Source organism: Heteronotia binoei, chromosome 1 (assembly GCF_032191835.1).
Source record: "Heteronotia binoei isolate CCM8104 ecotype False Entrance Well chromosome 1, APGP_CSIRO_Hbin_v1, whole genome shotgun sequence".
In the NCBI taxonomy this organism is placed as follows: domain Eukaryota; kingdom Metazoa; phylum Chordata; class Lepidosauria; order Squamata; family Gekkonidae; genus Heteronotia; species Heteronotia binoei.
Window position 1 is genome coordinate 63224983 of NC_083223.1, and position 12391 is coordinate 63237373.

A 12391-nucleotide genomic window follows, 5' to 3' on the forward strand; every position below is an offset into this window, starting at 1 on the left:
GAATTGACCTCCTAACCACTCTCACCCTAAATCATTTCTTTTATAAATTACTGCATGCCACTAAATCCCAGAAGAGATTTCTGCATGAAGCAGAAACATAATTCAGTAGTCTGTGTTAGAGGACTGAGCTTCAAGGTCCTAAAGAGGCTACAGGGTTACAGCTACAGCCTTGCCATGAATCATTATATTTTGCCTTTCATCCCAGACATTGTTTAGAACCAATGATTATATTCAGCCTTGCATGCACTCAGTCTCTACCACAGTGACAGATGAACCCACAACTTTCCCAGAGAAGAAATGTCTCTGAACCTTCTTCAGCCTAATTATGCACAGCTACAAGCATGTTATAAAATTCTGGTCAACCTGTATCACCATTTTAACTTAAGTTGTATGCAATGACTGTGACCCCAAGCCCATAAATACAAGATCTTTTAACTCTTTAGAGCTCTCCCCCCACAAACTGCAGACACTCAGTAATGTGAATGGGGTAAATTCCTACAAAGGCAAAACTACAGAAAACACAGATGGAAAACATATTAACCCTACCCTTATGAACACATGAAGCTGCCTAATAGTGAGTCAGACCATTGATCAGTACTGTCTACTCCGACTGGCCATAGTGCTCTAGAGTTCCAGGCAGAGGTCTTTCACATTCCACCTACTACCTAATCCAAGGGTAGCCAAACTGTGGTTTGGGAGCCACATGTGGCTCTTTCATACATATTGTATGGCTCTCAAAGCCCCCACCATCCTGTTGGCCAACTTGAAAAAGATATTTCTGCCTTTAAATCACTTTTCCAACCCAAGCCAGCCAGCAGCTTGGGGAATGCATTTAAAGTTGCTGTTTTCCACACCTCTCCCTCCCTCCTCGCTCCCCCATCTATTTGCCTTCATTCCTGTCTGTCTTACAGCTCACAAACATCTGTTTGTTTTATGTGTTCTTACATTAAGCAAGTTTGGCCACACCTGACCTAATCTTTTAAGCTGAGGACTGAAGCTGGCATCTTCTGAATAAAGGCACTTTAAAACTGAACCATGGCCCCTTCCCAGGTTGAAATTCTCAGTGCCTCTTGGGGAAATACCTGCTATGAAAAATCTTTTAATTGGAAATGCTAGGGTTTGGGCATGGGCCCTTCTCCATGCAGAGCATATGAACATGAACATATGAAGCCGCCTTATACTGAATCAGACCCTTGGTCCATCAAAGTCAGTATTGTCTACTCAGACTGGCAGCGGCTCTCCAGGGTCTCAAGCTGAGGTTTTGCACGCCTATTTGCCTGGACCCTTTTTTAGTGGAGATGCCAGGGATTGAACCGGGGACCTTCTGCTTCCTAAGCAGATGCTCTGCCACTGAGCCACTGTCCCTCCCCAAATAGTCTCTCATTGAACTGTGACCCTCTGTTAAACCACAGGAACTGGCCACAATCCTTTCCATAGGTGCACACTGTCACAAAACACCACTGGATGCTGCGCTGGTAGCTTTATTTTCCACATTTCTGCCGCAGCTAAGCCACGAACCCATCTCTCCACCCGCTTAAATACACACTGCGTACACTCTTATCTCCAGGGGGCCACCACTCTCACACACACCAGTGAATACTTAATGTGAAATGTATGGACTGGAATAAATTAAACCTGTGGATCATGAGGGAACTGATACATTCATAAATGCTAGTTCTACTTATCTACTTGGCACAACAGCATCTACTTTATTTGAATAGCACAAGGGAATTGCATAAATTAAGCACTGAAATAATCAGAAACTCTAAACATAGAGGGTTGAAATGAAATGAGAGGTGAAAGAAAGAATTCTGACAGCAACTTAACACAGCAAGTTTTTGTCAAAGAGGGATTATATTGGATATATTCGCCACATAGCATATTTATATTTAACATATCTCATGAATATTGTTTAAAAGTTTTCACAAAGCACTAGAGAAATGTGGGCTATCTTTAAGCTTCATCTCACTACCTCTTGGATAATAAAATCAGAAGAGCTCTGCATTCTTCGGCGTTTCACTGGCGATTTCTGCTGGGAGTCAACCATGGCCCTGTAAGTCATTGTTTGCAACTCATAGTCCTGTAGTAAATACATGAAAATTAGGAAAACTGTAAGCTAGTTTCTGAATACTAACTATAGTGCATTTCAGGGCAAGATAATGTCTCCAATATTGCAAAACCAAAAGATAGCAGGCTGTATACCCATCATAGCTCTCATACTGTCAATCATCTGATTACCCAGAAAGAGAAAGGAGCATGAAACATGTAAATCTTTTACCCACAAGAGTACAGTGGGCTACATGGTCAAAGACAACAGCCAATATATTCATCAGGATCAGCTGGCACAATTCATCCTACCAATGTGAGTGGAAATGTGGAAGCAGCCATGTACAAATTGTCAACTACAATGCTGAGATACTTCTGTAAAGTGTTTCTTTGAACAAACTATAACTCCCTCACTTCCATGTACAGACTACAGGAGCAGCACTAGGGTTGCCAGGTCTGACTCAGGAAACATCTGGGGACTTTGGGGGTGGAGCCAGGAGCAAGGTTGTGACAAGCATGATTGAACTCAGAAGGGAGTTCTGGCCATCATATTTAAAGGGACTGCACTCCTTTTAATGCCTTCTCTTCACTGAAGCTAATGAGGGATGGGGGCACTTGCATTTGTGGCTCATAGAATTGTACCCCCTGGTCCAATCCTTTTGAAACTTGGAGGATCTTTTGAGGAGAAGCTCCAGATGCTTTGCTAAAAATTTGGTGCATCTACCTCAAAAAACAGCCCCTTCAAACCCCCAGACACCCCCAGATCAATTCATTATACCCTATGGGAACCACTCTCCATAGGATATAATGCAGAGCCCGGCACATTTAAACACCCCCCCCACACACACTTTCTGATTACCCTGAAGTGGGGGAAGCCCTCGAAACCAGGGGTTCCCCTGCCCCCACCTGGATATTGGCAACCCTAAGTAGCACATATATGTCATAGTTCAGTACTATGAGGAGTCACAGCTTCAAGAAGAATTAAGAATAAACAGGCATGGTTAGAGCATTACCTTTACTGCAGCTGAATACTGCTCTGAGTATTTCTGACATTCATCCAGTTTGCTATGTTTCATTTCTATTTCAGAAACCAGCATCTATGAAATATATAAAAGATTTCAATGTATAACAAATACTAACCTAAATAAATTTCCCTTCCCATTTCAAAAGCTTGTTGTTCTGTGTTTATAAGACAAACTGCAGTACTGAGAATGTGTGTAAGAGAGAGCAAAGTGGCTTTTTTCTTGTGCTCCTCTCTACAAAGTGGTTTGGCATCCACACATATCATAACAGAAGAGTGACACAATCAGTACAACAGTGTATATGTGTGTGTGTATACACACATGCATGTGTGAGAGGGAATGAATTAGTAAGTGATTCATGCCTACCTTTATAAATCAGACATTTTAATTTAAGTAAGTTCTGTGTACACATCTAGAAATGATGGACTGACACAATATGCAAAGTGCAATTGCATACATTTAAATGAGGTACTCGTTCCATTTATTTAACTTCCACAACAGGACCTTGATCCTGTACCTTTTGCTGGTTTAGCTGTTTGACCAGAGCTTTACTGTTCTGAGGTGGATTTTCCTGAAATCTTTGCTGAGTTTCTTCAACTTGCTTAATCCAGCTATCCAGCGCACTGTAAGTATCCCTGTAGTACTTCAGAGATTTATTGATACTCTCTAAGTCACGCAACCTGGTTGGGGGAAGAGGAAGAACAAATTATCCTAAGGTGAACATGTAACAAGCTATTTTAAGATAGCATTTAGATACATCTGAAAAATCCCATTAGTTCTTTTAATGGGATTTATAAAACCAAACGTTTCTACTGTTTCATTCAGAAAACCAAAATTTCATGGACTGTACTTTTCCAATGAGCTCACCAGTAGTTGTACTTTCCTCTTGAGCTCACCAGTAGTTACAAATGATTGAAAATCCTCCACATTCATATACAGTGCTGCAACATTCTTTCTTGACTAGTGAAGAGACTAGGGAAGATTCCCTTTAGAATAACCCCCTCTCCCAATTCTACACAAACTAAATCATTTCCATTGTGGGGAGATTTTTTTTTCTAGTTATAAAAACATTACATAAAATGGTAACATAACTATGGTGAAAAAATACAAGATTTTTGAATTCCTACATTTTTCAAAAATCTTAAAAATAAATATTGCAAGAAACAATAACTAAAAACAAAGTTGTCATTAATAACATAACAAAGAAGCAATACCTGAAAAGATGAAGAAAAGCAGTATAACTAGCCAGGTTTTTTTTTTTAATGTATCAGCTTGCATCATCACTGTTGGGAAGCAGGAGGGTGAACATTTGCTGAGAACAGTCTGTTTACAAGTTGGGAGCTGCAGTGCAGTCATCACAAAATCTGTCACACTTACATTAGGGCTGCCCGAGTGTTGACAATAAACCATCAGCAAAACCAACTAAGATGTTCTACGGAGGCAATGTTTGCTTTATGTTTATATTACAAGCCAAGAGGAGCATTTTAATTTGCCATAAATAAGGTTATTAAGAGCTATTTCAGACTGTGACGGGACAAAATTCCATCCACTTAGTGCTGTTATAGGTCAAGTTCTTCTGAGTAAGATCAAGGTCTTTTCCAGACTGCTAATTATGCTACTTAACAGGAAGCTTTAGGGAACCAAAAGAGATTTTAGATAACCAATCCATATGTAATTTGGGCCGTAACGTGGGAGCTGCTTCTCTTTGGCTTCTTTCCTTGCTATTACACTAATATGTGCATGAAGAACCCCATCAGTGACTCTGCCCGCAGTGTTCTTTCATGTATGTTTTACCAAAGCGGTATGGGTAGCAGCTTTGGGAAAATAGTTGCTGTGAACGGAACTCTCTGCATTTCTTTTTCTATAAAATTGTCCCCAGGTGCGGGACAAACATCAGCTCCCCAAGGCCATTTCAAATTGGATAAATGGTACGGGTGGGACAGCTCAACAACCCTCTCCCCTTACATGGCAATTCCAATACTGGATAGTGCTGCACCGGTTTTTTAAAGAAAAAAGAGCATTAGGAGTTCCATTCACAGAACTCCCAGTATCATCATCTCTCTGAATCCTCATCTATAGGTCATTCAAATGAAGTCTCATTCAAATAGTGTATCAGATTGCCTACAAACATCCAGCATACTTTACAATACATTTTTAAATGGAGATTTAAAGTTATGTAAGCTACTCATAGTATTTTATTTAGGTTAAAAATAGCCTTCCTGAAATTGGGAAAAAAACAACAGGAAATGCAATACATATTTAAACAGATGGGAAGGTCTGTAAAGTGCTGATAATATTTTTATGTTAAAAATAGACCTTCAAAAGAAAACAAAAATCCAGAGGAAAAAAGCCTTTCCTAGGACATCCCCCCACCAAAATTCCTGTATAGTATTAATTTAGGTCACAGTTTAATATTATTGCAGCAGATCAGCTCAAATCTCATATAAAGTGGGGAAGGAAGACTTTAGAGCAAGAGGCACACATAGCTGGGGAAAGTTACCTCTTTCCTAAGGCCTCCTTCCTCATACATAGGCCCTGTTCACACAATGTATTGAGTTCATATTAAACTGACTCGGTTCCGTTCCAAATATCTTTGTTCCGGATATTATCGATCAGACTGCCATACTGCAATTCGAATCACTCCGCAGTGGAACTGTCTTCTGCCGTCCACACAACAGCACCATGCAGTTCTTTTTTTTTTTGTTTCCCCCCTTTATATGTTTAACTATTGTAATTTTGTTGGATCTACTATTGGAAGCCGCCCTGAGCCACTTGTGGGAAGGGCGGGATACAAATCTTAAATAAATAAAAAAATAAATAAAAAATATTATGCGGATTAGCGCATAATGCACGTAAGTACATTATGCGCATGTGCACATGCACATAGGTAAGAAAACATTATGTGGTAATGTGGTTATGCGCATAGCACTAAGAAGTAAAAAAAATGGCAACCATAAACCAGTTGTCTGAGGCTCCGTTTGCCTTGGGACAGCCTTCAGAGGAGGTACGGGCCCTGCGGAATTTGGACCAATTCCGCAGGGCCTGTAAGACCATCCTTTTCAAGCAGGCGTTTGTAGAACTTGATAGGATGGCTGTTTAATTACCAACGATTTATCTAGTGACCCCTGCCATAATACAAGTGTACAGATAACATCAGGAAGATCACCGCCGTTTAAACTATGGAATGATCCAGACATTTGGAACTGGTTTTAGATTGTTGTTTTAAATCAATGTATAACTTAAATGTTGTTTTAAATTACCTTATATTGTATATTTTATATTGTATAATTTTATCGAACTTTTGTCAGCCGCCCTGAGCCTGCCTAGGCGGGGAGGGCGGGATATAAATAAAAATTTATTATTATTATTAGACATCTGAAAGTTGGTTAATATCGCTGCAGAACTATCCAGATGGAGAAAACTACAAGGTGAAACTGGACAACTAAAAAACACCGCAAGTGACTACCAGGAGGCAGATGTTGCTGTTTTAGCAGCCGCTTTAAATCCGGAAGGAAATAGCAGCAACATCTGATTATACTGTGTGTCTGAACAGGGCCACAGAGTATTTCCACTCCCCTTTCTGGCTCATTTCTCCTCAGCTTACTTTCAATATCAGAAGTGACCATGAGCTGTGCTAAGGAAGGAGAGGCCATAGGGAGTTCTGTAGGAAGGTTCCGTTCCCTTCCCTGACATGCTCCTTTTACTCTACAAATCAGCCCCACACATACATTTTATAAGTCCTTAGGACAAATCTGAGTATAAAGAAACATGGCCCCTGATCTTAATCAACATGAACAGTCAGGCCATCTTCACTGATTATGATACATTAGAGATCTTGATAAGCAAATTGTTTATATTTAAAAAAACAAAAACAAACAAACACACACTAAAAATCCAGCCAAAGATAAGTAGTATCCAAATTCCACTATTTCAATGGGAAAAGGTATGATTATGCTTAACTCGCTCAATGGGAACCAAATGAACCCAGATCATGACACATCTTTTGATTTCCAGTATGAGGAAACTGAACTGCAAGGTGAGTAAGCAGAAAGATAACCCAGCAATCAAGTTGTTTTATACTAATTTATTCTCCCCCTCTCCCCAACGTTCTGAACTGGTTTACTAGTTTCACTTTGCGGAAGGTTACACAGCCTGAATCTCTTCTAGTCAGAGAGACCTCACCACCAACTGCCAAAAGTCTTTTACCTGTACATGACAGAGTCACATGGAAGTAGGAAAGTGGGAGCAGCTGCAAGTCTACAGCACTCTCACTACCACACACAGAGCCTCCAATATGGGTGTGCATAAGCTCCAGTTCACACTAACAGCATTAGCAGTCAAATGAAAGAGTGCACAAAACATAATATCCATGTGCCATGTTCTGTCAAATAAGGAATGTTCATACAAAATTTAAGCAGGGACAGGACCACAAACAAACAGTGTTGAACTTCACCAACTCAGTATCTACCTGATTTATTTATTTATTTTGCAGCTGAAGAATTTTGCAGCTGAGCCTGCTTCAGCGGGGAGGGCGGGATATAAATCAAATAAAGTAAAGTAATTACACACAACTGAAAGCGTACTTCCAGCATCTTGATCCAACATAGGTACTGCTTCACTTTTGTGCATTTCTAAGGCTAATTCTGTCAGTCAACATGTGATGTAGTGTGACACACACAGATGAGGAGAATCTCAATTATTTCTAACTGTAGCCTCTATAGTACAGAAAGCAGTACAAACCTGTTCTCAATCTGAGAATGAACATTCTGCCACCTCTCAGTTAGCTGATCAGCTTTCTCTTTGTGCCAGTCAAAGTCCAAATCACGTTCTTTGTGCGTTTTAAACATCTGATCACTGATTGCTTTGGCTTTCTGGAGTTCATCTTCCAGGGCATGGAACACTTCTCTCTTTTCATCAACCTCTGATCTCCATTGCTAGTAAAAAAAAAAGGACAACATAGATCATAATGGCAGTTTTCTACATAAACATAAATCTTGTGCCCTAATATTACTAACTGCCTACAAAGGCAAGCCACAGAAGTGTAATTAATCAAACAAAAATGCCCAATCAAATACTGTCAAAATTGTGTTGTATTCAAAAGTACTAATACCTTATTATAAACAGATCTTTGTTGGATCATTTTCACTTTCTACTGCAATCTCTGATACGGCAAATATTCCCTGGTAGCTTGAAGTATTATTAGTGATGTGATTGATAATAATGGGAGGGGAAAGGCTGGTAAGTGTACGCCTTGATCAAAGCTCTCTTCCCTGGGAATACAGGACAGAGAAAGTCAACCCCTTCAAACTTCTCTAGCTCTTCTTGAATGAAAGGAGCAACTGGCAAGAAGGAAGACTAAGCAGGCAGAGCTGAGTGTCCAGCTCTATTACTTCAGAGCAACGAAATAATCAGCAACCAGTGGAGCTGACTATATTTAACCAATTAACTGATCAATGTTCCAGTTCACTCTTATTTAATTCTACTCCGCTAAGAGCTAAATACCATATGGTATTTAAGAATCTGATTTTTCTTTTATTTACTTTTTGATGGAATTCAGCTGAGCCTTCCTGACTCAGGTCAGGTCAGAAGCCTGAGGATTTTACTAGTTCCAACATTATTATTGGAGAAGCAAGTTAATACAGCTGCAAAAAACACTCTCTACGAACTCAGCCTAGCCTGTACAATAGCCACTTACCTTGATATGGCTGATCTGGCCACCTAGATCCACACCACAGTACCATCAAGACTAAACTATTATAATGCCCTGTCTATTGGTCTCCCCTCAAAATCAATGGCAACAAGAACTTGGTGAAGCATGCATACTACTCTTGTTCTACAAACACTCCATTATGCCATTGTTCATGGTGGTAGTAAGTGCTGTCAAATCACAGCTGGCTTATGGTGATCCCAGAGGGCACGGGTGTCAAACTCATTTGTTATGAGGGCCGGATCTGACATAAATAAGACTTTGTTGGGCCAGGCCATGTCAGGCCAGGCCATGTATGTACCAATTTAAGATTAGGTAGCTAAGATATAGAAAGACGAACACAATTCAAACATACTTAAAATGTTAGCACTCACTGGTCTTTAAAGGTGCTTTCTTTGTAATTCTCCCACGGGATCTAGGAAACTGGGCAAGGGAAGCTGTGGCTCTTTTCTTCCTTCCCCAGGGAATGGGAGGGGGGAAGGAGCCTCAACCAACAGAAGGAAGAGACATTTGGCTCAGTAGCTCTGCTGTGTGCTTGAGAGAGTCTGGAAAAACAAGCTGTGCCTCCCCCCCCCCCTTCCTCCCCAAGGGAGGAGCCTCAGTCAATGGAGAAAATAGAGGTTTTGCTCTGTAGCTCCAGTGCAATTGAGCAATCCTTGCAAAGCAAACTGTTATGCAGAAGGAAGCAAGATACAGGGAGAAGGAAGCAGATGACAGCCAGTTGCTTGGGGGCCTGATAGGAACCCTTGGAGGGCCTGATTCGGCCCCTGGACCACATGTTTGACACCCCTGCCATAGGGTTTTTAAGGCAAGAGATGTTCAGAGGTGGTTTGCCATTTCCTGCCTCTGCTGGACTTCCTTGGTGGTCTCCCATCTTGGACTTCCTTGGTGGTCTCCCATCCAAATACTAACCAGAGCCAACCCTATTTAGCTTCCTAGATCTGATAAGATTGGGCTAGTATCTATATAGCTAAAAATACATGGCAATTTCAAATCCATATTATATTCAGCATCATACCCATACCTTCAATGTACTCATCAAGTTCGCAATATTACTCCTGTCAGCAGTCAATGGTTCCTCCTCACATAGCTTAGTCTCATACAGTTTTACTAATGACTCAGCTCCCTGTGTGTTCTTGAGCACCAAATTTACAGTTTTTAACCTGAAACAAAGAACCATTTTGTAATAATACAGACAAGTTTAAGTTTTACCAAATGAGCTTTAGTGTATTACTGTATAATCACTATATGAAGCTCTGTACCTATGATTCAATCTAGCAAAGTGCATTTTTCTTATTAAAATATTCATGCCCTGCTTTTGCCTCCATTTTTTTAAAAGAATGAAACAGAAGGTGAAATAAAATGTGAGGGACAAGATGACTTACTTACTTTTCAATATAAATGGAAGACATTGAGTAAATCTGATTCATATTCTGAATTACAAGATTAAGCTCTGACCGCAAAGTAGGGACTGAGGGTGAACCAGCAGCTTGACTGAAAAACTCATCACATTTATCTGTGACTGTTTCCAAGTCTTCTTTAAGCCGATTCAACTCCTTCTTCAGTTTCTACAAAACAGAAGGCAAAGAAAGTATTATTTTCCCTTGGGGTTTCCAATTTTCTCCCAATAGGCCTTCCTAATTTTTTTTTAAAAAAAATATTTCACAAGAAATTAAGAGACGTTATAGCTCATTGACAGAAGATGTACTCAACAGACCCATGGTTCAATATAATCTCCAGTAAAAGGTTGAGAACATAATTTAGAACTCTGTTACTGAGCAAGAAACTCCAATTTGCTGAAGTGCCCACTTTCAGATGACATAACAAACTGGAGAGAGATTTAAGACTTCTTAAACAAGGATGTCTTCAAGCACAGCTTCACATACTCGGAGAGAGGGTTCAGAGAGCATGCAAATCTGGTAATAAATCAAGCTTGTGATCATTAAGAACAAACTCCAGTTTGCATGTAACATTTGAATAGAGAACTGCTTATGATTTAATGCTCTTTGCCCATGGAGAGACATTTTATGGAAATCATATGAGCACCTCCAAATGAAACACTTTGTTGGAACCCTGTCATTTCAACAATGAAGCAATGTGGGGGGGGGGGGGAAGGGAATCCTGAGAATTTTGTTTAGTCCTCTCATGGATGCAACTCTGGAAAACTAATATGAACACTGGATCGCCATGTAACACTACGATGTAGATATGCTAATATGATTTCTTCACTTGTAAAAAGGTGATTAAAATCCTGGATCTCAACTTTAGAAGTCTGTTTACACAATATGAGGACATTTGCTCTGAGTCAAACACATAGGACAAAGATTAAACAAGCCAAGTCAGTTTCTTTCAAGCCAAGAATTTGGTCTTACTATTTAATTTTTCACTCTATATCCCCCAAAATATACTCTCGCATTAGAAATATCATAAACTACAATACAAGATCAAAAGAAAAACCACCTCAGCACAGTTAAAGCAGTCCCAAACCACAACAACTGCAATTCCTGAACCAAATGCCTTCTCCAATGAGACCGTGTGCAAACAGTATTCGGGAAGTTCACTGAAAAACCAGCTTCCTTAGACAGGATGTTCCAGAGGGAGAGAATCAGACGACAAACAAACCTATAATTAGCTGAATGGCCCAAATTAATACTTTTTCTTCTGTTAAGATATTTGTTTAACAGCTGTAGTTCACTCATTATGATTTGTAGCTGCAACCATGAATGTAATTACAAGGTTATAGTTCCTTCTGAATGAACCCTTTATGCACTCATAATTACTCTGAAGATATAGTACTGACTATAGTGTTTTGAAGGAGGAGACTTCATAGGTATGTTCTCAGAAAACTCACTTCTTGCTCAGAAATCCGAAACACACTTTCATGTAGGTCATCTCTCTCCAGTGGGGTTCGAATCTGCCTAATCAAACGGTCTTCACAATTCTCCAAACGAAGTCGGATGTTTCGTACTTCTGAGATGTAGAGGTTGTAAATGGATTCCTCATGCTCCTCTGTTAGAAAAAATAATGTGTATAAAAACAGCCAAGTATTTCAAATATCTTTCTGGCATAACACAACAAATATTCTGGTGTCACAGTGTCTTCCTTTTCTTTTAGAAAGAAATAGTTCAGGGAACACATGATTAATATTAACAGAAAGCCATCAGGAGCAATGCTGGATGTTGAGGGGAAAGAAGCAAAAATCACAAGTGTCTTGCAATTTCTTTTTCCAAATATCTCCATGTCATATGAAATGTTTTATATTTTAAATCTGATTTCTTTTTCTTTCCATTTGAAATAAGTTAGAAGGATAAAGAAATTTGTTTCTTATGCTCATTTTAATGACGAGTTTGTTAAAATAATGTTAGTCTGTATTTTTAATATGGTTAAGCTTAGCCAGTTAGTTCTGTGTTGAGACTTCTCTGACTTTTTTATACTTATATGTGCTGAAGAAGACTAATTTAGACTTGTATTTTAAGTAATAGTTTAGTAAAAAGTGTATAATAAAAGATAAAGATGGTAAAATATAAGGGGAAAATTTAATACTTGCAGGTAGAAAGAATTAGGTATTTCATTTGGATGTAGAAATGTAACTGATATATTTGCATTTTTCTTTGTT

At 39.4% G+C, this 12391-nt stretch overlaps 1 protein-coding gene across 26 annotated transcripts in view; it reads right to left on the bottom strand.

Annotated features, from left to right (window-relative positions):
• Positions 1-12391, bottom strand: part of DST (dystonin) — a 489979-nt gene that overhangs the window by 194241 nt on the left and 283347 nt on the right. For all 26 annotated transcript variants that reach the window (XM_060235329.1, XM_060235262.1, XM_060235226.1 and 23 more), the window contains 7 exons: positions 11627-11784; positions 10165-10343; positions 9800-9938; positions 7809-8002; positions 3586-3748; positions 3060-3143; positions 1973-2080 (listed from right to left, as the gene is read on the bottom strand). In XM_060235329.1, coding sequence (XP_060091312.1) covers positions 1973-2080; positions 3060-3143; positions 3586-3748; positions 7809-8002; positions 9800-9938; positions 10165-10343; positions 11627-11784 — 1025 coding nt within the window. The remainder of the gene's footprint in view (positions 1-1972; positions 2081-3059; positions 3144-3585; positions 3749-7808; positions 8003-9799; positions 9939-10164; positions 10344-11626; positions 11785-12391) is intronic.